The 27,865-nt window shown below is 50.3% G+C and overlaps 1 protein-coding gene across 1 annotated transcript; it reads right to left on the reverse strand.

Moving 5' to 3' along the window:
- Positions 1-27,859, reverse strand: ARID3B (AT-rich interaction domain 3B). The gene is made up of 9 exons (XM_010717192.2): positions 27,822-27,859; positions 24,936-25,603; positions 16,230-16,301; positions 15,055-15,127; positions 4,813-4,996; positions 3,920-4,179; positions 3,492-3,749; positions 1,185-1,286; positions 1-315 (listed from the first exon to the last, which is right to left on the reverse strand). Exons 2-9 carry the CDS (start codon positions 25,512-25,514, stop codon positions 167-169), a joined length of 1,677 nt encoding a protein of 558 aa, XP_010715494.1. The 5' UTR covers positions 25,515-25,603; positions 27,822-27,859; the 3' UTR covers positions 1-166.
- Positions 27,860-27,865: the final 6 nt, after the last annotated feature.

A 27,865-nucleotide genomic window follows, 5' to 3' on the forward strand; every position in this document is an offset into this window, starting at 1 on the left:
GAAAGGTTTCAGCATCATCATCATCATCATCTTGCCGTTGGCCAACCACGAAGCAGGTTCCTTGAGATGAGGTAATCTGTGCGACTCCTTCCCGGCTCGCTCCCCGCCGCGAGCAGAGAGGAAGAGCTGCCGGAGGCCAGTGTGAGACAGCAAGCTCGGCCGTCCATCAGAGAGACCAGCTAGTGGAGGGCTCTGCGCTGGGGGTTCCCCGCGATGAGGTAGGGCTGGGGGAGCAGTGGGAGCTGCTGCTGCTGCTGCAGGAGCTCTGCGAGCCTGCGAGGAGGTGGACGACTGGCTTCTGGGCAAAGAGCACGCCTGCAAGGCACAGAGGTAAGGGAAGAGTTAGGGGGATGTGGGGGAGATGCAGCAAAGGGTGGCTGACGCAGCCCCAGAGGCTTCATCCTTATAGTACGAGGCCAGTGGGCTTGGAGGCAGATCAGAGCGTCAGTGATGACATGGAAATAAAAGCTGAGTTAAAGCTCTCCTCAAGAGCAGGAGGAGGATAGCAGTCCTTCCTGCTAGCACTGAATACCACGTCCTTCCCATGTACAAGTTGGACTTACAGAATCATAGACTCACAGAATCACAGAACGGCCTGGGTTGAAAAGGACCACAATGCTCATCCAGTTCCAACCCCCTGCTGTGTGCAGGTCGCCAACCAGCAGCCCAGGCTGCCCAGAGTCACATCCAGCCTGGCCTTGAATGCCTCCGGGGATGGGGCATCCACAGCCTCCTTGGGCAACCTGTTCCAGTGCCTCACCACCCTCTGGGTGAAAAACTTCCTCCTAATACCTATTTTCTCACCAGGTCCTCACTTGTCTGCCACACCAAAAGGCCACTTGTGAGCTGTCAGCAAAATGCTGCTTGAGGACTGCTCGAGAGCAGACAGATCACAGCAGAAAGTGAATGACGTTACAGTAACAACCCTTGCACAAACAGGAAATCACCAAAAACCAGCACTCGAGAGAGTTTCTGAATGTAGAAACTCCACCACTGAAGGGAAAGAGCGTTAATTTTGCCTACCTAGAACTGAAAAATGAGAAAAACTCATCTCCTGCTGTAATTTCTAAGCTGGACAAACCGCATGCAGTGCTCTGGAAAATGAGTAGCCCTGGGAGCGTGGCACCCTCCCCACATCCTGCTGGGCACTCCCACCCCCTCCCCAAGGAGCAGTCCCTTCTCACCAGCATAAATTGTGCCATTAATCTCCACCGACATGTTAATGCTCCCAATGCCATTAGGTGACAAATTCAGTGCTGCCGCCGCTGCCGAGTCGGGTTTGTCTTCTTTCAAGAAAAGAAACACAGAGTTAGAGAGTAATGAGGGCAGCCGTCCCGTTTCTAGAGCCAATCGAAGGTACACCGCTCCTCCTCTTGTCTCTCTGATGAGGAAACCCCCACGTGATGCCTTACAAAGGTGTCGAAGTGTTAATGTGTGAACTGTGCGTGGGCTGGGATCCCACTGCTGTCTGCGAATCTCTCGGGCTGAATTAACAATCATAGAAAAAATAGAAGGAGTTGTCTGTGCATATGCTTAAGATGGCTGGGCTGCAGCCACGTACCCAGCTCTTGTTCAGGGCCCCTTCATCAGGGTGGGGACTCTCAGGGAGCTGCAGTTCCTTACGGTGTGCGGGGCTCAGGTTGCAGCAACTCCAGCGGCCACTGGAGGGAGAGGGGCTTCCCAAAGCACCAAGCATCCAGACGGAGCCTTCCTGGCTGTCCCTAAGAGCATGTGAAATCTGTTTGTTTTTCTTCTGTCCCCTCCGCATCGAGAGCCCTTTCTAAGCCCACGTGGGAAGCACCAATGCGTAGTAGGAGGCTGGTTTGTTCTGATGTTAAAGGAGAGATGAACATCATAATCTCCTGGATGCTTCTGAAGCCTCCAACTAAACCAGCCTGGAACTGCTCCTCTGTGCCCACAAATTCAGCCTTACAGTTTGCACAGCTGTGCCATGGTTACCAGCCCAGCCTGTGTTGGTTTTGGGGCATTGTGCTGTTAAAACAGAGGGAGACCACGGAGACAGTCTGCCCAGCCTCTGGCACCACACACAACAGACGTTACGCTCATTTCCAGTCTGCTGGGACTGTCCCTGGGAGGTATGTGAAGGGCACTGCTAACATTTAACCTAAATGTTGCTATCAAGCTATAATAAGCTCACAGAGTGCTTTCCAAAAGTGCCAGTCAAAGCACTTTACAGAGCACAGAAAATGAGGGCATGAAAGACCTGCACACAGTCACGTAACAAAGGTGGCAATGGTACCAATGAATCCTGCTTAGGGCTCAGCCCTCAGCCTCTGTCTGTTCCTAGCATTTGGATTTAGGAAGCTCAGGGTGAAGTGAAAAACAAAAAAGTGAGATGAGGGAACAACCATTACTTCATAAAACCTGTATTCCTGTTTACTCACTTTTGAGAAACGCAAATGTGAAGTTTAGGTGGATGCACAGCTGTCACGACCTGCAGTGCAAAGACTGAATCCCATTAGACTCAGCAGCTAGCTGCTACTGCCACAAAGGGGAGCCTGCTTTGGCCCTCGGCCACATATAACTGTGGCAAAGTGTCTCCATGAAGCATTGCTAGCAAGGGCCTCCAGAACCACTTCCCCTCCTCCCCTATGCATTGCCCAACTTGCCTGGCCTTGCGTCTCCATCTCGCTGTACAATTAATAGGGGCCCCAGACCTTTAATTTGAATGGATCAAAAGGTTCAGATGAAACAGCTGCTGGAACTGAAATCTTCTGAGGCTTTGCTGCCCACTGAAGTGCAGCCCCCAGGACAGGTAAGGCAGCCACAGCATTTAATGAGCTTTTGAAGCCACTCTATAACAGTATTGATTCCGACAACGTGACCTTTACAGGGTGACTCCCCTTTCACAAAGCATTTCAGGAGTGCATTTCCCAGGCCATGAATGCTGCTTATATCTGACCTCCTAACCCAGCCTTGCCAGGAGTTCTTTGCCTGCAGGCTGCGAGAGGAGCTGCAGCAGATGTTGGCAGAAATCACCTGACTCGCTAAAAGCTCTGGGATGCGTAGGGCCCCCTGCAGATATGCAGGGCTTTGTGGCCTCCTCATCACACCTGCCAATGGGATTCCTAAAAGCCAGGCATCTCTTCCCACTGGCTGCCACCTGTACTGAAAAAGCCATCACCTCTGGGATCAATTAAAAGGCAACACAATGCTGGCACGAGGCTTAGGGGAGGGCAGGGCTGGGGAAAGCAGGCTGCTTGACGGGCTGAGCGTCTGGCACAGGGCACGGCTTCCCAACCAGGAGTCATCTCACAAGAGTGCCCTTGGCCAGCGTGAACCGTGCTGTGCTCCAAAGTGCACAGGAGGCATTAAACACAGATATGCAATTTCAGCTGGCCCACGTGTTTCCCAGGAATGAAGAAACAGGCTTCAAGCACGCAGCAGAGCTCCGCTGAGGACAGCTCGGCCAGCACCAGCTGAACCTGGCAGCTCCTCACAGCCCAAGGTGCATCCAAGGCGCATCTTACCCTTGCCATTGATTTTGATCTTCATGGGGATCTGCCGTGCCATGCTGAAGAGGTTGCGCTGCAGAGCCTGCTGGACGAGCCGCTGCTCCTCCTCTGTCATCCGTGAGACTTTCTTCTCTGGTGGCTCCCCAGCCTCCAGCCTCTCCCGCAGCTGCTCCAGGGTGGCTGTTCTTGCTGCCACCGTGGCCTGCTGGCTAGCCAAGGTCACTGGCACAGCAATACGATTTGGCATCGACACGGTCAAGGGCACACCGTCACCTAGGAAGGGAAAGAGTCACTTAGATCCTAAAGCAAGTACACCAAGACTCATCTGCCTCCCTGGGTTGAAAAGGATCTCAAGGATCATCTAGTTTCAACCCCCTTCCACGGGTCACCAACCACTAGACCAGGCTGCCCAGTTTTGTTGCTGCACCTCTCACCCAGCTGACCTTTTCTTACGGCTGCTGCTGGAGACACCCGAGGATTGCTGGTCCCGCTGCCCGGAGCGACGCTGATGATGGGGAAGCGGATCTTTGGGGGAGACAGGAGGGAAGGAGGCCCCGAGGCCGTGGGTGAGTAGCTGAACAAAGAGGAGCTGTAGCTGGGCCTTCTGCCTTCCCGCCTGTTGCCATCGATCGCGGCCTGAAGCTCAGCAGGAGAACTGAGGGATTTCTTCTCACATTCGTAGGCATACAGGTACTTCATATACCTGGGAGAGAGGTGAGCACAGGGAAAGTCAAGCAGGTTTCTCACCAGACCACAAAAGGATAGGCTGCAGCACGCTGGAAGACTTTCCGATGAAGGTGCTGTGCAGATGTGGAGTCTTTGTCTGCAGTGCTTGGTGTGATAAGCAATATGTAGTTGGGGCTGATGCTCTCACAGCTTTCACTTGACCTCGTGCTTTAGGGAAGCACACAGTTACATACTACAACATCTGGAGGCAGAAAAAAATTATTCCAAAAGCCTTTACAACTGGCAGAATATGTAAAATTGTAAGTTAGGGCTCACATCATAGCGCTTACATGCAAGGCAGGATGACGTAAGGGTTATTTTGTCCAAGCCGGTACAGGGCAGCACCAAACTTCACAGCTTTTGCTGCAATCCAGCACGCAAATTTGCAGGGAACACTGTGTGTATATCAAAGGCTATAGAAACAGCAAGCAGCTTCCCTCTTTAGGACTCAACTAATAACTTAAGAATAACAATAACCAAGAGGTAAGAGCTCTCAAGCAGTCCCCTCTCCCTGCTCCCTGTGCCAAGCGAGACAGAGCAACCTCAGCCCCCACTTTGCACTGCCCAGCTTCTGCTCCGACCTCTCTGCTGTCAGACCCTCCAGACTTACTGGGTTCGAAGTGTGAACGCGGCACTGGTGATGGAGGTGGGCAGATTAAGGCCTTTGGTGATCTCCCTCCAGATCTTCTTATTGATGATTTCCACCAGCCCTCCCTTCTCGGTCACCAGTTTGTAGAGCATGTAGAGATCCAGGATCTGCTTCGCCATGATGGGGATCCTGTTGATGGGAGTTCCTGCAGGGAAGAAAACAAGGAGTGAGAGAGAAAATGAGGCTGAGAGGCTTGGCAGGTCGGGGCTATTGATCTTCTTTCTAATAGGAAATTCAGGCAACTCTATTTGCAGCCTGACTCGAGGCCTCTCTATGGGCGAGTAAATGAGCCAGAGAAGTGTAGCTACATGGCACGTCCTTTTCATGAAAAATCCTTTCCTGTAGGCAGAAGCAATTAACAGACAAATAATAACCCGCAGCTAAGAGCAGCTTCTAAAATAGAAGAGGGGAAGCAGGGACCATTCAATCCTAGTGGCGAGGGAGCAGCCCAGAGGAATCATTTGTTACGAGCTTCCAGGGCTATCTCAGATCAAATCTGTATAGCTGGTGCTCAGGAAGGGGCTGAGCCTGCAGGCAGCTCGAGCTGCTCCCTCACCCCCAGAACGTGCTGTGTGCCCGGGCAGAGCAATAGGAAAGGGTACGTGACACCCAGCATGCATTTCCCCATCCTCCCTCACGAGCAGGCAGCGTTTTGCTGCAGGTTCTGCTCCCACTCCTTCTCCCTGCAGCAGCTCTGGGATGTGCATCCCATGGCAGCCAACGCAGCCCAGCTGTGGGAGCCCTACTTGTTGCATGGCAGCGATGTGGGCAGTGTTACAGAGAGGTGTGCTCACATATACCGAGCAAAACCCCATTGGTGTGACCCTCACAGCTGCACCTGAAGGCGACAAAGCGTGGAGGCTCTGCAGAGGTCACAGCGATGAGATTTAGGCAAGGAGAGGAAGAGGGAGAAATGCTGATGGAGCAATCTTCTTCCTCCGCGTAGGAAATACTGGCCTGGATCAAAGAGCAGCCCACCCTGAGGTCAGCATCCTGCTACAACGGTCAGCAGCAGCCCTTACGGCAGCGCCGTAATGGACAATTATGGGATGCCCAACCCACAGGGGAGGCTTTTGCCACTGCTCATCAGCCAGCAGTGGGATAATGCCCCGGAGCAGAGCAGTTTATGGCCCTTATAAATGGGTTTTATTTGGTTTAGTGAAAAGGAGTTCAGCTAGCTCTGCAGATGTCCTCATTAGACACAGAAGTGTAATTTTTTTTCTTTTGAAGCCTATTACACGTCAGCTCACGGCAACGATTCCCACAGGTTAACGAGACGCTGGATTAAAGGGAAACTTCTTCAGCTTTAAAGAGCAGCCCTCAATTTCACTAAGGCACTGACTCTGCGAGACAGCGTAAAGAGCAACCCAGCCAGGCTGGCCTGCGAGCTCCCTTACTTCACATCTCTTGCATCCTCTTTTATTTGCCTTCTGTCTAAACAATCCCCTCCCTGTGCGTGAAGCTAACATCCATAAACTGCATCAGATCCTCTTCCTGCATTTCAAATCCCGGCTCCCTGGGGGAGGGAGGACGTTTCCCAGTTGTTTAGATGCAGTCTGGCTCCATCCAGCCCGGACAAAACGTCAGCCTGGGCGAACGCAATCCTTGCTTTGCTGTGCCTTCCCCTCTGCCTCCATTTTGTCTCCCTCCGTGTGTTAAAAGAAAGATTAAAGAGTCTGGTAGCAGTGTCATTTCAGACACGTAGAGGGCTGGAAGCGATCATGTTACCAGCCTGAAGTTATCACTCATCAGCTGAGCCACAGGAACCGGTCACACCCAGCCCACCCCAAAGGCAAGAGCAGGGAAATGTTTATTTTGAAGGACTCCAGAAAGAGCTGGGAATAGTTCTGCCCACCTCCACAGCTCCCTCCGTCAGCACTTCAGCGTTTCTGCCCAAGCAAGAAATGGTTGGAGGCACAAGGCTTAGCGCTGCCGGGCTCAGACCATTCCCTCAGCAATCCCACGCCACTCAGAGCCACCCTATCTAACGTAGGAATGGCATTAGCTGCTCCAGAAGGGACTTCCATCCTTGTCTCCCTGGACAGTGAGCAGATGGGGAGTGAAAGAGAAGGGTCAGATGGAAGGCTCCTACGGCAAGCGAGCTGCTAGCACAGAAGCACAATGAAATTTTACTCTTAAAAATAATATATTCATCCTAAACACAGCCTTACTCTTTTCTGGACCTCCTCACCGCTTAGCATCTGGAAATACACAGGTAAGTGCATCCAAACGCTCCTGTGATGCAGACAAATGATACCAGTGGGAAATAAAGGCTTACACGTATTTGCAAAGAGCTCGCTCACCACCAGGGCTGGACCAGCAAGCAGAGGTGACCCCAGGCCTCCTGCTAGCACCCCAATAGCACCCTCCCTTTCTGAGGTTTGCGTTTAAACAGGACCCACAGGGTGAAGTGCCCTGGGGTTTAATCAGTGGGAAAGAACTTCCATCCTTCCCCGTTACGCACAGATACAGCCATCTTCCTCCTGTGCTTTCCCCCAGGATGAGGCCACTTTGAGAAACACCCCCCAGCCGGGGACGTGCAAGCACTGCACTATTTGCATTCTAGACTTCACAAATTAACTGTACTCTTCACCAACTCGGTACGTTTCGTAGGATCTGAGTGCAAAAGCTGCCTGCAGAGCCCCCTCCTCCCACAGCCCCCTCCGAGGAGGAGCGAGGCGATAAAGTCTTTATTGGAAACCCCCGGTGCTCCGACAGGAAAGGCTGAAAAACAAGTACCATGGGACGAGGGGATGCTGAAGGCGAGCGGATCCTTTCACAGGCGGCTGCGAGGCTTGTCAGGGGCCATGATGGATTACTGTCATCTGGCAGCATCAGGATTAATGATCGGGAGGTCAGAGGGGAGAATTCCAAAGGGAAAGGTCAGCAGCCGGGGGCACAGCATAAGACTTGTTGCCTTTTGATGGCAAACTCATTTTACTGTACTTTCCAGCTTCCCTCCATGCCGCCGGCTCTCAGCAGCGCCGCACACACCGTGGTGCAGAGCCAGCTCGACAAGAGGCTGAGGATGACAACCAGCTCTTCTGCTCGCAGTTCTCCTGGCAAAGAACCTTTCTTCCTTAAGCACAACCCAGCTATAAGAGCATGGGGCACCCCTGGAAGGAATCAGCTGGAGGGGGGTGGGAGGGGACAGAGTGCTCCCACTGGAAAAGGGCTGATGGGCAGTTGACGAGCATGGGAGACCTCCAGAAGAGCAGCTCCAAGACAGGTGTACTTGCTCTGCCGGGCTCGGAGCTGCTGGAGGTGGGAAACAGCCCCAGGGTAAGAGGCTGCTGCCTCCAGACTAGTGCTCTGCTAACAAAAGGGCTTACGGAGAGGGCAAAATGCCCAACCACAACACTGGAAGGAAAAGGAGGAATCATCCCATAGGGGCTGGGTTTTCTGAAAGGAAGGACAGCTGTAACTACAATTCAGATTTCTGGAGTAAAGACTTTCCCTGGAGGAAGCCTGACTGTAGCTATAAACATCTCTGTCCTTCAAGGGAAAGAAGCAGCCCCTCCTGCCAAGCTGTTTCACCCCTTTCAAAAGCTGCCTCTGTTTCAGGCAGACATAACAGAAGCCTACAGGGTGTATATGGATAGGCTCGAATGTCCCCTATGTCTCCTATGCTCGACAGGCTGAAGGGGAACCTGATTTTCACCTTCCAGGAGCTCTTTAGGAAGAGACAGAAGATGTAAGCCCTGGATAATCTCCAAGTGACTATTCTGACATCTTTTGGCAGAAGAGGTGCTGAGCAGTCAGCTGTGTGAGCTCTGTTCCCCTGCTCTGTTCTGCTGACAGCTACAGCCCAGCACTGGGCTTGGCCTTCCCTTTCATCTAGAAGGACCTCCACATTGCACTGAAGCATTCCTCACCTCCCCAGGCTCCTTGCCCAAGGTGGCTTTTCCCTGCTCTTCATCCTCTGTTAGCCAGACTTCAGATTCATACCAACATCAGAATAGACAGGTGATGTTAAAAGGAAACTGTCACCTAAGACAGGTTGGACTGGATGATCTCAGAGGTCTTTTCCAACCTTGGTGATTCTGTGATGCTAACAGGCTCACAGAAGGTAAGCCCCCTCTCCTCCATTGAGGAACATGCCCACTGCAGGGAGTTCCCCGCCATCAAGCAGCCTAAGCCACGACTTGTCCTGCACACAGAAGACAAAGAGCAGTTAATTACACCCAGCCTGAAGCAGTACTTTTTCAATCACCTCCTCCTTTTTTTTTTTTTTCCCCTATCCAGTGTACTTTCAAACGTGTCCATTTTTAGGTAAAGAACAAAGGAGGCAAGACTCAAATAATTATTCAGCAGAGTAACATCTGCAGTGTATTTTGGAGCAAAGAAGTGAATAGGCACAGAGGGGCATGTTTAAGCAATAACCTACGTAGGTAAGGAAAGAGCTGCTGCTTCCAACTTCCAGCCTCCCAAAGTGATTTACAATAAACCAAATTCTGAACCAAAGCTGGCTGGTTCCACACAAAGGCTGCCTCTTCAGCCACCCCAGTTCCTTTGCCCCAAAGTTGTATTTGTTGCTTTGAGCCCATCCTAGTGGCTAACCCTGAGTGAAAATAGAAAGGAAAGGCATACAGAAGGGAAACGAGCTCTCCCTGCCCGTGCCACGCCGATCTAATCTCTCCCCCCTGTTCATGGCATTTCCACAGCGGGCATTCACACCTCCCAGTGGGAATGTCACCACCTGATCTGCAAGCCTGCAGACCATTAGACACTGCTATCAAAGCGGGAGCCAGGATAGAGGGTAATTAATCATGTTCTATTTGACAGGAGGCCCACTTCTTATCTGCACCCCTCGAAACACCATCAGTTTCTGCTTCCCTCCTCAATAAGTGAGGCTGACAGCAGCCCCTTATCAGATTTCAGCTGCTGAACTGGAGGCAGCCTAACTGGCATCCCATGCCCCCGTTCTATTCACCAAGGCTCTGGCCACATTAACCTTCCCCACTTCTCCATCCCAAAATTGTGATCCCACAGAGATTTGCGCTCCTGTGCTGAGCTCGGCTGCTACTGGCACAGCTGGCTCCAATCTATCTGCTATCACAAATTTCTTCCCCAGATGTTGCACAGCCACGGTGGTGGCTTTGAAGCAGACAAACTTATCCAGGTAGAGAGGAGTTACAGTGGGGGCAGCTGGGGAAAACAGAACTGGGTCAACGAGTCAAAAAACTGGAGCATCTTCACACTGAGCAGTCCCACCTTCCATCCAGCTGGGTATCCACAGGGGCATCTTTTCTGAGCTGAAACACCTCTGCTGGTCAACTGCTCAAGTTCATCAATCAATAGAGAGACAGGCTGTCAGATTTAGGGGGGAGGCCAGGAACACCCAGAATAAAGTACCCGTGCATAGACGAGCTCTGGGAGTCTGGGATTTGAGACACAAACATACAGCCTTTGAGATGCTGGAGAAATGTGTTACAATTTGACATCACAATCTTCAGGGGAAGGAGAAACAGCTTTGGCTCTATCCTTCAGTTCTGTACAGCCAGGGATTCGGAGACCCCCAAAGGACCACTGCTGCAGCAGGCTGGAATCAGGCTAACAAGCTGCAGGAGGAGACATGCCAACCAACAACAGCCTATCACTTCAAATAGAATGAATGTCTTCGCACATAAAACACAGAAGAGAATTCGCTTCTCATGAGAAGCAGCTTTTTACAAATCCTAAGTCATCCCAAATTTTGCTCAGGTAAACTCCCCCCAAAACAGCTTATACATTTCATGGCTCAAGAGCTCACAGTCCAGTGACAGCCATGCAAGGATCCTCTGCATGGATCCAACACGAAGGATACGTATCCCTCAGGTTGGATATTAGGAAACATTCCTTCTCCAAAAGAGTGCTCAGGCACTGGAACGGGCTGCCCAGGCAGGTGCTGGAATCACCACCTCTGGAGGTGCTCGAGAAACATTTAGATGTTGTACTGAGGTTTAATGAGGAAATACTGGTGGTAGGTGGATGCTGGACTGCATGATCTTGCAGTCTTTTCCAACCTTGGTGATTCTATGGAGAATTTTAGTCACCTGGCACCTAAGGCTGGTGAGCAAGGCATTCCTTGCAAAGGTCTTCCACGTGCTGCAGAAGAATTTACACCGGATCACCGGTTCCCTCTAAAACTCAAGAAAGAAAAGGCCCTTTAAACGATGCACAGATCAGATTTAGCCACGCACAAATCAAAAAAGAATCTCACCTGGTTGATTTGGAGCATTCAGCACAGAGCTGTGCTGAAGAATGGCTCAGGCAGATGTCGCAGCTGGGTTTGGTGCAGTGCATCGAGTGAGAATTTTCCACTGCAGAACATCAGCTGCTATTTAGGGAAGTGGCTCAGCATTAAGCAGGTAGCACGAACAAAGGATGCTGAGAATTTATGTCTACTGACGTCTCATTTACAGAACTACATTGCTTAATTCGGATTCAGAAATATCTCCAGAGGATGAAAAGGAGCAGCCTGCAGAATTGAATCAGTGGAGCGAAGAGAATTCCCTGGGCAAACATTTCATAAACTCCACTTAGCCTAGAGATAAAAGAATCCATCAGTAAATGCTTTTGTCAATAGCCTGGATTTGTTGTATTTCCACATCTCAAATGTGCAGACAGCATACAACAGCAGGAAAACATTAAAACCACACGGTCGGACTTACAAAGCCCCTTCTATGTATATCCACGTAAAAAAAAAAAGCCAACAGAATGGTCAAGCCATCCGGGAAAACCAAGGTCATGCAGGAACCTTGAACAAAATTGGTCAAGCTGTACAATCGGAGACGTTTTACGAGGTCCTCACAAAGGCAGTGCTTAAAAATGAACAAAACAGCTTCCCTTGTAAGGGAGCCTTCCCTAGCACCAGGGCATGCTGTGATGTCCCTTCCCCAAACCTTTTCTCAACTGGAGTTTCTTGCACGAGCAGCACTGATCGATGGTCCTGGGGATGAAGTCCCACTGCTCTGCTTCCCTCCTGATCAGCTCACAGCTATAGATGACTGCTGCAAGAGTCGTGCCACTGGCAGCCCTGCAATACCTGGGGACAGAGTGCAGCCTGCTGTGTATCACGGGGTTGACATCTATGTCTTTCTGCTCCTCGTTTACCTTTTATCACAAAGGTAGAAGAGCCAAAAATTAGCTCTGGAATGTTCACTGGATAAGAAAAGCCTGAAAGTGCTTTTCCACCTTCCACTCCTTGGGGCTTGCCACTTTTCATTCCAGCCAGACCTGAGCACATCAGCCCACCTGGATGTTTGCAGTAAATGTTACCCAACCTTCTACAGCACAAAGCCCAGCCGTTCTTTTAGAGGGCTCTGAAATGGAAAAATATATTTTATGCGCCAGGGGACCCACGCCCAAAGTGTGAAAAGCTGATTTTGCACTGGAAACACAGACTCACAACGTTTCCTATCACGTGCATTTCAGTATCATAGAATCACAGAACGGCCTGGGTTGAAAAGGACCACAGTGCTCACGTAGTTCCAACCCCCTGCTATGTGCAGGGTCGCCAGCCACCAGACCAGGCTGCCCAGAGCCACATCCAGCCTAGAGAGCCTCATTAACGTTAAGCAGAGAAGGCTGGGGAACACAAGCTTACCCTGAATTACTGTAAGGGATGCTGTGTACTCACGTTCCAGAGTCAGAACTTGAAAACCCTCTTTACCAATTCATTTCAGATTCATTTACAACACAGAAACGTTGTAAAGCGATCAGCCACGAAGGAGGGAAGCCACTGCTGAAGTTGCTTATCCACACCTGAGGACAGTCAGCCTTCAGGGTGAGGCTGGAGATGAGCCGAGGGAGAGGAATGTGGAGGCACTGATGCAGCCCCTCATCCCACAGAGCTGCACCTCCTCACCCCCTCTGCCCCTGCAATCCCAGGCAGGGTGAGGCCCACGCACCTCAGCACACACAAGGCACACAACAGCAACAAAGGATGAGTTACAGCTCCCCTCTCATCTCCCTCTTCCATCATTATTGCTGCCGAAGGGCCATTTTATCACTTGCAGCTGTGGTCATTCAGCGACAACCTGCTGTGCTCAGAGGCAGATGAGACCTGCACATTTGATCTGCATTAAGCCTGTTTCATGGCTTCGCTTTTTCTAGGTACATTCCAAACAGCAGCACCAACAACCAAACCTTTTCATCCCTCCAGCTACTTGGGAGCTCCTGAAATCTACCATTTATCTTCCAGTTCAGCACCAGCTAGCAATCCTTGGGGCCTATTCCATCAGCCCCAAATAAGGGGCACTCCTCTGGAGGACGACAGAACCCCTATCTTTACACCAGCAGTGTTTATTAGCAGAGCTGCTTTCAGACACAGGGTGCAAATAAAGCAGCTCTTCACACGTACAAGCTAAGAAACACAGCACTTTTCTCTCGGGTGCAATGAGGCCTCAGCATTACCCACTTTGGGGGACTCTCAGAACAAGGCAGCTGTTCAGCCTGGTTTGTTTTAGGATGCTTGCTTGGCACGTAAAGGGAGGGGAAGAGAAATTAAAGTCTGAACGGCACCTTGGGATAACTTTGCTGTAGAAGCCTCCAATTTCTGAATGCAGCAGAATACAGGCTCACTCCCTGCAAAATTTCCAGATCCCCTGGCAGAAAGCTGGCAGCTCACTCTGTCTCTCCCCCATGGGTGCTGGGGCTCTTATGTTTCATTTCCAGCTCTCTTCACAAGAGAGAAAACAAGGGAGCTTCCAGAAAACAAATACACTAGGAAATGTCCAGATGATTAAAAGCTCAACTCCTCCAGCAGCCAGCTGGTGACAAGCTCAGCCCCTGCAGTGGGAAGGTGTCAATTATAAATAATTGAAAGGTAATAGGAAGGAGATACTAAAGTATTAAGCAGATTTCTCTCTGGGCATCTGGTGGTTTCTATTGCTGCCAGTCATACCCTTCAGATTGTCTTGTATGTCAGTCATCCCAGCCCTTACATTAATGTGAGCTCAGGTTAACATCTGCAAGCTAACTAAGCCTGGTTATGGCTGTGCACACGAAAGCCAAAAACATCACCAAAACTCATCTCCAAATTTTGAATGACTTAGAAACAAAAGCTCCGCAAGCTTTTTGGAGCAAGGAAATGTCAGCTCCGGCCGTGCCAGGAGAGGAGGACGTGGGTATGAAGAGCACTTGCCTGGATTTCCCCGTGGGATAGCCCTTCTGCTTGTGCTCCAGCCATCCATAGAAGGGGATGCAACCAAAGACGCAGGCTTCAGAAGGCCAACTGGAAATAAGACTCCAGGCCAGTGTCAGACAATCACTTTGCCTGCTGTTCACACTCACCTCCCAAACTCGGAAGCTTTCTGGAAACAGTAAAATGGCCCATGACACAATTTAGTACTTTGTGTCAGGAGAAATCTTGATTGGACGAGTTTGACCGGCTTGGCACATTTGGAAAGGTAAAGGAAACAGCGCTGTAAAGGATTCACCAGAAATTCAGCCACAGGTGATCAATGTTTCCCTGTGGGCTCTTTGTTTTATACAGCAGCATACTTTTATGTGTTTCTATTAAGAATACTTTGTAATGAGGGAACCAAACTTCGTTATCTAGAGGGTAGGAAGACTTAAGATAGCTCAGCTGAGCTGTTTCACACATGCACTGCCATCCCTGGAACTAGGAGAGATGCAAGGTGCTGACACCGTCAGAAGGAATGTGAGAACTTCTTTGAACAGTTTGCTCCTGCACTCAGTTACACAGGTTTACTACATGGAAAACTGACACGTTGTGAATCTAAAGGAAAACTTGGCTTCATCTTTCTTCTTCTTCTTTTTTTTTTCCTTCCCAGGCCTCAGATTGTGAACTCTATATGGTGTGTGAACGCCTTCACACTCAGCTTCCACACACTGAAGTAGAATATGAGAAGATGTGTGACCTGATTCTGTGCTGCCCCTTATTCTGAAGGGGAGATCAGGGAATTCTCAGTGCTACTCAGTCCATGTCGAAACGGGTTTTCTGGGGCACCTTTGATATTAGGTAACAGTGATGGAAGAGAAATAGCATCCGTGAAATTAAATTAAAGGGCAGATGAATTCTTTCCTACCGAGCTCACGATCTTCTAAAAGTAAATATCTCAAGGCTTACCCCCATCCTTCCATCTGATCTGCAGGTTCAAGGGCTGGATTTGCTCTCTCAAACACAGGAGGCAAGAATTCAAACTGCAGCAGTAATCCCTGTTTTACCCTATTGAGTTCATACAAAAGCTCACTCACCCCTCTTCTGCATGAAGATGAAGAGGTCATCCAGGAACTCTTTCCGTTCAGGGTCACTATCCAGTTCATAGAGCTGTTGGGGAGAAATAAAAACGGAGGCACAATCCACAAGGAGACAGACAAAGCAACAACATCAGCCTCCTCCAATGGTCATCTGGTGTTTGTTCTGGGGCAACCACAGGCAAGGAAGGATAAAGCTTTCCTGGAACTAGTAATGCCTGGCAGGAAAAGCTCCTCTGAAATAAGCCAGAAAGCCTCAGTATGAATAATCAGCCTGGCACCACTTTGCTGCAGAAATAATTTCACCAAAGGCTTTGAAACCCAAGCACTTCCATCAGCTCCTTAGGAAGCTTATCCCACGTGAGAGGCACCACATGCTGGCATTATCTGCCAGGTTTTCAGAAGGGGCATCATCTCCTGCACAGAAAATCTACTGTTCTCTTATGTGGCCTTTGAGGCCACAGGGTGACAAGCTGGAAGGGCTGTGGTCAGTGTTGCTGAGAGGGTATCACACAAGACAGAGGACAACACTGTAGAAAAAGCACCATTTAATCCCTTCTTGCTTGCATGGAAGATTTTGCATAACTTCATGCACTTTTTTTGCTGGTTGTAGCTACTTTTGTGGAGCAGATTAACAGAAGAGCAAAGATTCACCGGGGAAAAATGTATTTCAGTTTCTCTGTAAGTGCTGCTAGCTACTCAGTACTCATCTAGCCCAAAAAAGGGGCTTCGTGGGTTCATTTCCTGTGAAGCACTGTGCTTTCTCACACACTGAGCCCTGGGAAGAAAACACACTGCTGTATTTGCAGAGCAATTAGCTGCACCCTTTCAGAAAGCCAGCTCAGTTCAAAATGAATTCCTCGAGCTGATGTGACACATTGCTGCCACATTCAGATCTATTACCACAGTGCTAATCAGGCTCAAGAAACAAAATACTCTTCCCCCAGCCAGTGAAAGCATTGCCTGAGATTTTAAGTTTTAGAAGTGCAGTTATAAAGGTTGAACTCAAACTACATTCCAGTGACCAAAGGCAAACTAGCCCAGCTCTGCAGGCTTTCTGAACAACAGGGAGGGCTCGGTAGACACCTTCTGCCACAGGTCAGGGATGGAATTCCCCCCCCCACTCCCATTCTCCCTCCCTCCCCCCCCCCCACGATGCCCACCATCAGACTGACCTTGGCAAAGTCTCGTGAAATTTCTCTTCCTCTGCATCCATCACCTTCATCACTCCAGGTCACACTGCCGTTCTGGGGGGAGAAAGGAAAGAAAGGCTGAAAAAGCAGCTCAGGAAAGGCTTTGAGGACAATTCCGGAGAGCCTTCAAACGTGCATTTGTGGGCAGGAGTGTATATGAAGGCAGGTAAAGGCTGAGACATGGAAGGTGGCAGGCGCTTTGCCATAGCGAGGCTGAACAAACACCACACAGAGGCACTGCTTTGGCTCTCCACGTCCATCCTTTTACCCAGCGCACACCCTAAAAGCCTCTGATGAAAGACACGGGTGTGTTAGCCAGCTATCCCTGCTCACACAGGGCTCTCCTGCCTTTCTATCAGCCAGGTGTCACAGAACTGCCCTCTGTCATGCTCAGAGATGCCCTTCTGGCCTCCACTTGCTTGCCTACAAAGCAAAAGGCTGAGCATGGCCAAAGAGAAGTAGGGAAATAAATCAGTGGGAAGGCTTCTTCCCATCCCACACCCTTACTTCTGGAAGCCACCGAATCTGGACTTTTCACACAGAAATGGTGATCCAGCTTTGCTGGGTTAAGCTTTATTCTTCTTAGGCATTACAAGGATTACTCTAGTTAGGCTTGTTCTGCTTGGTAATTCATCATCACCCTGAAATCACAGCCAGGGCAGGAGACCAGCAGAGGAAGGCTCAGGTGATACGGCAGGACTGAGAATGTAAGAATGATCCTGAAAGCTGTACAGACAGCTTTAAAAACAATAAACTTCATATAGTATGTGCACCAAAGCCCCTTGAGGGAAGAGCGTGGCCAATTCCACCCAGCAAAGTGGCTTAGCCTGTCCTCTGTCCTGATACATGCACGGATCCTGAAGCAGAACAAGCCAGAGGTTCCAGCACAAAAATGCAGGTAAATGGCTGGGAGGCCCAATATCTGGAATCCTGGGAGTCATCTGCCTGTGACACATACATCAAATTAGAAAGATGAATAGCTCTTGTCAAGGCCAGGCAAAGCCACATCTCCCCCTCCAAAAAACACTGCAGTGAGCTGCCCTAATGCCTGCTGATTTAGTTTGAGCCAGTAATTCCTGCTGGAAAGTCAATTATCCAGCGAGTCCCATCAACTGAAAGATATTTAATGGGGGATTATTGCCACTTCTGTTATGTCAGCTGTTTATTACAGCAGATCAATTCCCAGCCCTCTCTAGGAAGAGATCTGAGGACCGGTTTTGTTCATGGGAGGATTCATCTGGGTGTCCTTTGCTAGCAGAGATTAAAAACATCAGTTTTTTTGCTAATTACGGTGATATCCAGCTGCTCCTGAAACCCCACTGCCTTAACACAGACCAACAAACCCACGGTAACAGAAGAAGAGACGAGGCAGCTTCTTCAGCAGGCAGCAGTCACTGTGCATCCCCAGCTTTACGGAATCTAAGACAAAATGCTTTTAGATGGCTGAGCTGCTTTCTTCTCAAGCGTGGACCTGGGCAAGCACTCAGAGGGCAAGCACACTTGTAGTGTTAAAGACAAAATGGGGGGCTCCAAGAAGCCAAACTCTTGTTTTCACCGGGCCCTCAGCTCATGCTGAGAGCTTAGCCCACTACATTTAGGATGGGGACAGAGAAGGGAACGGAGCTTAAAGGAGACAATTCCCTGCCACCAGTGGGTTTGAAATTGGTAGAATTTCAGAACTGTCTACGGGATGACAAGATTTGAGGGGCTATTTTGCTTGTTTGCTTTGAAGAACAGGTGATTAGAATAGACAAAATGCTCCTTACCTTCTGCATCCACACCGCGAGGGGCTCGAGAGCACAGACTAATGCTCATCACAAGCTAACTAGTGAAAGGAGCTTAAAGCTAGCCAAAGCCATCCAGGTTTTGCCATATGCCCAGAAAATTGGTTGAGATGGATATCACCTGGCATGACACGGAGTGAAGCGAGGTGAGACACGGAGGACAGCATTAGCATTTCCTCTTGTGACAGCTGGGACAGTTTGAAGGCAGGCGGCTGCCCCACGTTAAGCCATCAGGAGAGATGAGGAGGGTGCTTCTCACCCAGCCTGGGATCGATCAGCATGGAAACAACTCGGCTGCCTTCCCACCCATCCGCTCCAGCAGCCATGGACAAATATCTCCAATTCCTCCACCTGAAGCGCTGCGAAGCCCTGCTGTCTCTGGGTTAAAGGGGTTAAAAAACCACTTTCCCTGGTGTTATGCTGCTTTTATTACAGGCTAGAAATGCTTCTGCCCCTCTCCGCGCGTGGCTCCTGGCTGCCAAGCCCCCCACGCAGTGGCTGGGGACATGAGGACAGGTTTCAGCACGCGGTGGCAGAGCAGCCAAGCATTGGGCCAGCACAAAATGTCAGCTCAGCAGCCAGGGAATAAAGCCCTATTTATTCAGAAGGCGGCGTAAGCACCGACAGACACTTTCCCAAACCTCAGCTTTCATCTTGAGGGCTCTGCACGCTGAAACCTTTGGGTCTGTGCCAAGGCTATAGTCAAAGGTCCTAAATATCAGCAGGGGTTGGGACAGAGAGCACGACCAGACCATGCATGTCAGTCCCTCCAGAGCCAGGGGAAGGGATGCAGGAGGTGCTCCATTTGTAGCATAAAGCACATTTTGCACAGCAACAGAGCCCAGAGGAGGCTTTAGTATCACGCTCCATTCTGCCTAGGAAAACAAAGTTGCCCTTCGGTGAGCAGCCCTCCTCTGTAGGAGCAGCAGGAACACGAGAAATCAATATATCCTCACAAGTCATTAAAAGACCTTTGTGTAAGTCAGGCAATGGTAGCAGGAAGGAAAAAACACTGCTCAGAGAGGCAGGTCGTTCTCTGGGGAGAGCCCTGCCTCTCCCTGCACCGCTTTGCGTCGAGGGAATTTGCTGATGGTTGACAAACAGCCGTTTCCATCACAGTTGTGCCACGGCAGGCAGGATTGATCCCGAGCTTCTTGCAGGAAAAGGCAGCAGGAGCAGTCCTGGGGCCCTGAGCTTGCTGTCCTCACTGAGCACCCTGTGCCCAGAGCCAGCTTGGGGCCATGCAGTGCTCCCAGAGAGGCTGCAGCCCTCCTTTCAGAAGCAATTATATCTGCAGCTATTTTAGGATTACTCCCCAACCACCTGGAATATCTTATTAGAGGGAAGCTCAGATGGCCGGAGCAATTTTGGTTTCCAATCCCACATTCAAAAGCCAGGGTTAACCCCTTCCTCCAAAGCAAGAGTGGATGAAATGAGAGCAACAAACACTCTCCCACTTTGCCCGGTGCATTCTTTCCAGGACAAAATCCTTGAAAGCGAGCAGCCTGAGCTCCTGTCTGCAGGGCAGCTGCTTCTCAAATGGACCACCAAACACCACGCTCGATAAAAGTGGAATATCAAGGCTTGCAGAACAGCTCAGCTAGCCTACCGAGGTTAATTAAACCAGAGAGAAGCTGCTGGAAAGAAGAAAAAAACCTCCTGGAATGTACTACAAAGTCATTCTGCACCTCCCTTGCTGCAGACCTGCAGTCCCAACGCCGCTTTCAGGCCAGAGACCTGCTGAAATATCCACTTAGGGACTGGGCCAAATGCAGTGGGGAAAAAGAAAGCCCCCCCCCCCCCCCCGGTTAACTGGAAGCACTGAGTCAATGAAAAGGTACAGGGGCAGCAATTTCAGGATTATCAGGGAATCCACTGAAATTCCTTTTGTGGGCAGACTTAAGCCTTAGGAAGTGAAACAGATGCCGTTATAAAGAAAACTGTTGTACTACAAAACACTGATAAGATCAGGACTACTGCCCTGAGCTGCAAGTTCTCAAGCATGGAGAACCAGGGCGTAATTACTGTGGACACGGGCTGCCTGGTAAAGCCTGGCTGCAATTGGAACAAGCCCTTCCCACTGCTAATAACAGAGCTCAATTCAGTATCTACAGCTTCAGAGATTGCTTCTGAAAACATTTTAGTGATTCCAGGAATGGCAGGGAGGATGGGGAAAGCGGGGAAAGCAGGGAAAGACAAAGAAAGAATGGAGTGAACAAATCAGCCCTTCAACAAATCAGTTCCTTCTGTGCTCCCAAAACCCAGAGCTGATAGCACCAACACAATTCCTTGCAAAACAGGAATTCACTTCCTCATCCGAAAGGAAAAGTCGGGCTCTTTGTGAACGATTCCTATTCACAAACACTGGGAGCAATTAACTAAAACCTAAGTGACAAGAGGAGCTGCTCAGTGCTACGTGGCCAAGGGAAGAGAAATTCTCACTGCCACGAGAGATTCTCAAGTTTGCCCTGAAGTGAGAAAACAGAAGTACAGGAGTACAACACATCGGAACTCATTCCACCTACCGGCTCCAGGATATCTATAAATTGGCACTGAAAGAGACAAGCTGCAACTATTCCTAAAGATAAATTTAGTGCCTGAACGGATCCTAAAATGAGCCAAATGGTCCCCAGGATAGAAATGAGCTCCTTACTCTGCTGCCAGATATAGCACAGCTGCTGCTGAGCACTGCAGCCTTGATGAATGCCTCGGAACTGTTCTGTGTGATGAAGATTTGGGGCAGTGCCCTGATGCCTCATGCAAGCTGTTCATCTGCTGCTGCCAGGAATGGAGAAGGCATGGGATGCCCTTTCCCACTTACCTGTCGATTTAAGCAAGACTCTGCACCTCTTTCAAGTCTCTCCCCTCGAGTCAAGCTTGGTTGGCATGATCAGCAATTAACTCCTGGATTTCTACACGGAGAGGAAACATCCCCAAACACAACCCCCCTCCTGAGCTCAGCTCTCTACAAAACCAGCCCCAAAGCCCCACATCTCAGCACCTTTAGCCCGGGCTCAGGACGAGCCCAGGAGCTGTTTCTCTACAGCACTTCAAACAGACACGTGAGAGTCCTTTCCGAGGCTGGCAATAGAAAATGCATTCCCCCCTTGATTTATGCCCAGGGCTCCCTTTTCATTCTGAGTACAGACACGAGCGTACAGGAACCTCTCATTTTGTGTGACAGCAGTGGAAGTCACTTAAATCTTCAGTCACTGGTTGAAAACCTGGCTTCTGCAGTCATTACCACAAACGGCTCCTTGGTTCTGCTCTCCCTTACATTATTTGGTGCATAGATATGCCTCCTTTAACCACAACCTTGCTGTGCTCCAACAGCAGCCACTATCACAGAGATGAAGACTTCAGCAGAACAAACCTATAAAACACACGCCAGGAGAAATAGTAATCCACAATTTCAAAACCCACCTTCTGGAAGAGCAGATTTGGCTTTTAACAACCAAGAAACCAAACACTTAATGTTGTCTGTTATTGAAGCGGACTCCATCCGCTCCACCACAGAAAAGAAGAGTGACCCCCATAAATGAAAAATCCGGCCCTGGATATCCCAGATCAAGATGTGCACTGTCTGAGATTCAACTTTCCTCTTCCTGGACCTTCACCCCCTCTGGATTAATGAGTATCTCCTGAGCAAGACCTCGATAGGCACACCACTTGAGGCACATAGTTCAAGCTATGGAATCTCAGCCACTCGCTCATTCCTAGAGCCTAGAGCAAAAGCCAAGTAATTATTTTAAGCTGACTTATCTTAATAAACACCGTGACCTCTGTAAAAGTTTAGGTCAGGATTTTCAGGAGTGACCAGTGAGTTCTGAAACCCGAACACCAGCCAACCCAACAAGAAACCTACTGCTCAGAGAACCAGCGACTGGCTCTGCACCTACTTACCTTGCTGCACCTTAGGAAGGCACGAAATATCAGCTGATGCCTGAAAACCTCGGCTTTGTTTTTACATTCCACGAAGGAATGCAGGTACTGATGTGCATGCTGTAATAGCAGCCTTGCAAAATGAGCCGTGCAAGTGCTGCACGCCAGCCCCAGGTAGAAAGGAGTTGGAGCGAGCAGCATAGAGGCAGAGGCCCTGGTCCTGCCTTGCTCTCCAGGGTAACCAGAGCCACTGCCAAGCAATGCGAGAGCCTGCAGGATGAGGACCCCCACCCCACGATCTGCTACAACCAACGTTTGCACCCGTGGAATTAAAAGCTCGTTTTTCTTCAGGGACAGACAACGTCCACAGCGCCCTTTGGAGGAGGGCTGGAGCTGGATCTGTGCAAGCTTTGAGCTGGATAAGGAGGGAGCTGAGCACACCCCCTGCTCGTCTTTCCGGACTGCAACTCCCCGACAAGCAGCTCCACTCCCTCGCTGTTTTGTGCTGATGGGATTCCCACCGCCCCTGTGTCATAAGCTGAGCCAGCTCTTTTGTCTGCTGCCTTGTTCTACAATTATTTACTTGGCTGTCCCAGAGAGAATAGAGCCTGACTTCAGCCCTCTGCTGCTTTCCACTTTTTTGCTGTTTTCACACCTCTTCCAGGCAGTCTCAGCCTGATGCTTTCAAGATGCACTCTTCTCCAACACATGACTTTCTAATTCACGCTTAGAAGAAGCAGCAGAAGCAACTTTCACTTCTCTGCAAGCAACAGCCATTAAGCATACTACAAACACTCCCAGGGCAGGTCCAGCTGGGAGCAGCACATGCCGACTGGCCGTTAGCCTTCAGCCCTCAACACAAGCTTGAAAAAACAATTCAGGAATCGTTTGGAAAATTAAGTGAGGAGCACAGGTACTCCTGTGCTTCGTTTTTTCTGCCCAAGTCAACCATTTTAATCAAAGACAAAAGAAAAAGCCCACTGTCTTTAATGTATACATCTCAAATGCAAAAAAAAATAACCAAACACCACCAACAAAAAAACACTGAAGCAAGGCAGAACTTCATGGACTATCTGCAGATGGGTTCACATTTTGCCCCCCCGCCCCTGCAGGCACGGCAGCCCCCCTACCCGCTCATCCCTCCCCCCTTCTCTGATCCCATATACTGCAGTTAAATTTTTACTCCCTGGTATGCAGGCTCCGCTGGTGAATGCAAACAAGTTGATCTGCAATATTTACCCTACTCAAGGTGAATATACTTCACCAGCATCATTAATTCTGCCAGCCTCAATGCAGCCCTCTGAGCGTGCCTGCAGCGCCTCAGTAACATCAGTCAGGTCCGAGAGCACTTGCCTTGCTGACCCCAGCAGAAGGATGTGCTGTTATTTTAAGTTTTGCTTCCTTTGTGCACGTTGGCTTTCACATAAACTGGCCTGAAATCAGAGCCACGCAGGCTGCAATCCACTACCAAAACACTGTTGCTTAAACGCTACTGGGCCAAAGCATCCGCCTCGCTATCAGCTCTCAGTGCATCAGTTGTATAAGGGCTGCTTGGAGAATATTGTTTTGCTCTTCTACATGTGCTAAGGGCAGATCTAGCACGCATAGAGTCATCTGTCTTCCTGAACAGGGCAGGCAAGCTAGGAGCCAAGCCCATCCGCTACAATTCACAGGACCCTCACAAGACAGGCAAGCAGTGCAACAAAACACAATGACGTACTTGTTGGCACCCACCACGCCAGCAGTAAAAACAGCCACAAACCAACTCCAAGTTTATCTTTCAGCCTGATCCCCTAAAACCAGAGTCCTGCCCACCCTTCTTCGCCCAGAGCCCAGAAAGAGGAAGCTTTTGTCAGCCATTACGATCCTGCAGATTCTGAAGCAGTTTCTGCAGCAACTGACCGACACACCGCCCTCATTTCCCTACAACAGCATGAATAAACTCCTATTTCAGAGCAGCTCTTCAAGAAAATGGGTTCCTGCTGCAGCCTGTGCACCAGGATGGCTCAGCCAGCATGCTTTGCAGGCACCAGTGCCCTTCACCTGCCACACAAATCCATGCTGGAACGAGCAACCAAACACAGGTTGGTTAGAGCAGCTAGGCAGGAAGCTCCAGGCTGCAGGAAGCAGAGTGGGAGAAGCACCAAGGCTTGGGGAGGCTTTAGCAGCCTCTCCTCAAAGCCCTGCCCATGGCAGCATAAAACAAGTCTTGTATGTGTGATCAGCAGCAAGCTTCCAAACGTTTATAGCCACCAGTGAGCAGCTCCAGCCTCTATACTTCATCTCATTTGCAAGAGGGGAACGGAAGAAAAACAGATCCCTTCTTGTCCATACAAGGTTTCTTAAGCTCAGATTTGAAGCAAAACTCAGTAGTGTGCACACTCAGGCTAATATATGTAGGAAGGAGAGTTAAATCCAATTTTTTTTAGTGTGGCTCAATTTCAAATATAGGCTGTAAATGTCTCTGGAAGTCTGAGCAAGTTAGCTCTGCAAAAACACACCACACAAACATTGTATTAACTGACATACCTTTTTTCTAACAAAGAAAAGAATTATTGATCTCTTTCTTGCTACCCATAACACAACACTAGCCAGAAATCCAGTTGAAGTCACTGCAGTCAGGTCTTACACAAAGGTGAGACAAAGCATAGGTGAAATAGATTGAGAGATCATCAGGCAAATATCTGCATTCTGAATGGCACAGCAGCAGTGAGATACAAGATAAATGAGAGAAAAATCACAGTTCTCCCTCCACCTGTCCACACAGGTTCTAATAGATTCAGGCTCATCTATTATTAGCTAGAAATCTGTGTCTGTAAAGCCAGCTGAGCACTTGAGATCTCTCTTTATGAGAGAAACCTGGAAGAGAACACCAGAGAAGTCCACGCATGCCCAATTCTCGCCTCTTTTCTGAGGCGTTTCCAAATAGCCAGCGCTTGCAGCAGGCCACCGGCCTACAGAAATGCTCAGTCTGACTGCAGACAGCCATCCTCATTCAGAAGGAAAGAAAGTTGGCACCGACCTGTTTGAGCTGCTCATCGAGTCTCCAGTTCTGGCGTCCAGACGGGGAGCCGGCATATGGCTGCTTAGTAGTGTCCTTACCCTGTTCTTCTTTGCCCTGCTGTCCCCTCTGGTGCCCTGAGGCCGGCAGAGGACTCGAGGTAGAGGCCACTCTTTGGCTGTGGTGGGCAACTTTGGGAGCGTGAAAATATTTCAGAGCAGAGCAGGGTTCTTTTCCAGTCACATCAGCACCGTCCTCAAGATCTCCTCCTTCCAACACCGCTTCCTCTTCCTCCTCGTCTTCCACCTCTTCCTCGTCCTCTTCTTCCTCTTCCGGCTCTGAATTCATGCTGCTCTGATCGAAAGCCCGCGTGGCCCCAGCTGCAGGTGGGCCTCTGGCCAAGGGACCGACAGCAGAGCCGCCTGCTGCCCTGCCAGATGTGGCTGCCAGCACGGCCTGCTGCACGGCCAGCTGCTGCGTGTAGAGCAGCTGGGCTTCTCTCATCTGCCTCTGCTGTCTCTCCCTGGAATCCATCTGCAGAGGAGCCTGCTGCTTCTGCTGCTGCTTTTGCAGCTGCTCGACCACAGCTTCCAGCTTCATCCCGCAGTTTGCATGGCTGGGAAAAGAGGGGGGTGGCTTTGGCTTTATCAGGATGGGTTCAAGCCCCGACCTTGGGAGATTGGCAGAATCTGAAAGATAGACAAATATTTGTCCGTATGAATATAAAATGCTTTCATCTTTTCCCCAGGAAGAGGATAAATAGAGTGCAAAGCCAATACTCTTTCCTGTGCAGGAGACCGTGAAACAATCAGCTTCATGTTTAACAGCCTCAGGCTCCAACTTGCATTCAATTTTCAGACTGTTTAATTGTATTTTCAAGCTGAACACATTTGCTATAACCTCACTTTCGTATACCCCAAAGACAGCATCTGAAACTGCCTCATTCCCATCCTGGGAGCTCATTTACTGTCAGAATCCTCCCATGCTAAGCTATTACTTTTGAAATACTGGCTTTAACTGTAGGGTTTGCTTCTTCTGAAAACACTACCTTAAAAGGAGATAACCGGGGTGATAATCTTGACCATATTTCTATTAAGAAACGTGCAAGCCCGTTGCATACCACTCATCTCTAAATTCCTTTATTTCACTACTTAACTACATTCTCAACACTTCTAATGTCTTAAATACTATTTTTAGCCACTGCTTTTCCCAAAGAGAGAGAGAAAAGAGTGAAGGAGAGATCACTGCAGCCTGAAACACAGCAAAGCACAGAGCAGCTCCTGCTCACGGTTACAGTGCTGCCAGTGCCCCCTGAGCCCTGCCGGTGGTTTCCCTTTGATTTTCCGAGCCAAAGGACCCCCAAAGCACTCCCAGATCCCTGTTGTGAAGCAGCACCAGGCTGCTCCTGGGCAAACACCACCAAAACACAGCATAGGGAGCAGCACAGCTCTGCTCTACAGCTCCCAACAAGATGACTACGCCTTTATCACCGAACACTGGGAGCAGCCCACGCCTGCGGGACCTGCTGACAAAGACGGTCTTGCTTAGCTCCTGCTTTTTTTAATGTAAGAAGATGCTCAAGCAGATCTCCCTTGCTGCCCTTCAAGGTTCATGGGTATCAAAATACAGCCGGGTGGGAGAAACAAAGGCAGGCAAACCACAAACAAGCCAGAGAGCCTCCTGGCCACCTCCCCCCGCACTGTTTACAACCAGCACCACGTCAAGCCAACCCAAACCAAGCAATGAAAAAGCAATTGCTCTGCTAACATCCATTTTCAAAATGGGTGTATTTCTTCCTAAATGCGAATACTCCAGCAGATGCCTATTTAGAAGGGGAAGCTTTCAGCCTCCCTTCAGTAACTTCAAGGCTTCTCCCAGGTGCTCTGAGTGATCTTCTTGTGCGAAGTGCTTCATTGTTAAAACTCCTTCTTCCCTGTGCTACCCAGCAAACTTGTCATCAGCACGAAAAACCTCCCTGATGTGTCTTTTGTATCTCACTCAAAACACGACAGCTTGCGAGTGCAACAACAGAGAGTGGATTAGCAGCCAGCAGCAACAACGCATTACCTGGCAGCTGAATGCAACCTCAGGTTTCTCAGGCACCATGCAGCACCTGGCCCAACCCCACGCTCGTTTCCAGCAAAGCCACCAGGCACATGTTGCAAGAGGAACCATAAAGGGGGTGCAGCCCGGGTGCCTCACGGTAACGAGTGAGCCGATCCCGGGCGAACAAACACAGCTCGGGTGCAGCACGCCCTGGTATGCGGCCGCCCTGCGAGTCCCCGACCTGTGACAGGTTGTAGCAAGATTTATGCAGAAACGAGGGCTCGGAACCCTGCACCAACCGCGGGAGCTGGAGTCTGGATGGGAAAACACGCCCTAAGCAAGCAGCTAAGTGACGGGGGAAAGCAGGCAGCTTTAAGCCGAGAGGGAGACGCGAGTCTGGAAATAAATAATGGGGAGGAAGCCGGGGAGGGCTGCGGCGTGGCAGCACCGCGAGCTTTCACGCCCCATTTGCGGCTATTTGCCGACTTCCCGGCCCTCCGCGGGCCGAGGTGGGGGTGTGTGACTTTCAGGCTCCGACACGCCGCCCCTTGTGGGGACTCGGAGCTCTTTAATCACAGCCCCTCACCAGAGGGACCTGCCCGCGGGCCGCCCCGACGGACCTCAACCAACAAAGCTGGGGCGGCGACGACGAGTCCCGGGCACCCAAAACCCCGGATCCCACCCTCCCAAAGCGGGACCGAGCGGCCCCACGGCCGGCTGCGAGCCACCCGGAGCCCTCCGGAGCCCGACGGCCGCAGCCCTGCACCTCCGTACCCCCCTAACCGGCCTCAGAACGGCCGTAACCGCCCTCCTCCCGCCTCAGGACCTTCCCAACCTCCCGGAGAGGCTCGGGACCGTTACCTGCGGTAGGCCCCGGACGCGGTGGCTGCCGGCCCGCTTTGCGC

Source organism: Meleagris gallopavo, chromosome 12 (genome assembly GCF_000146605.3).
Source record: "Meleagris gallopavo isolate NT-WF06-2002-E0010 breed Aviagen turkey brand Nicholas breeding stock chromosome 12, Turkey_5.1, whole genome shotgun sequence".
Lineage (NCBI taxonomy): Eukaryota > Metazoa > Chordata > Aves > Galliformes > Phasianidae > Meleagris > Meleagris gallopavo.

Coding starts and splice junctions, on each gene's coding strand:
- ARID3B (XM_010717192.2), bottom strand. CDS start 25,514: ATGAAGCTGGAAGCTGTGGTCGAGCAGCTGCAAAAGCAGCAGCAGAAG. Junction 3,750..3,919: donor AGCAGCAGCCGTAAGAAAAG/GTCAGCTGGGTG, acceptor TTCCCTTCCTAG/GTGACGGTGTGCCCTTGACC. Junction 316..1,184: donor TAATGGCACAATTTATGCTG/GTGAGAAGGGAC, acceptor TGTGCCTTGCAG/GCGTGCTCTTTGCCCAGAAG.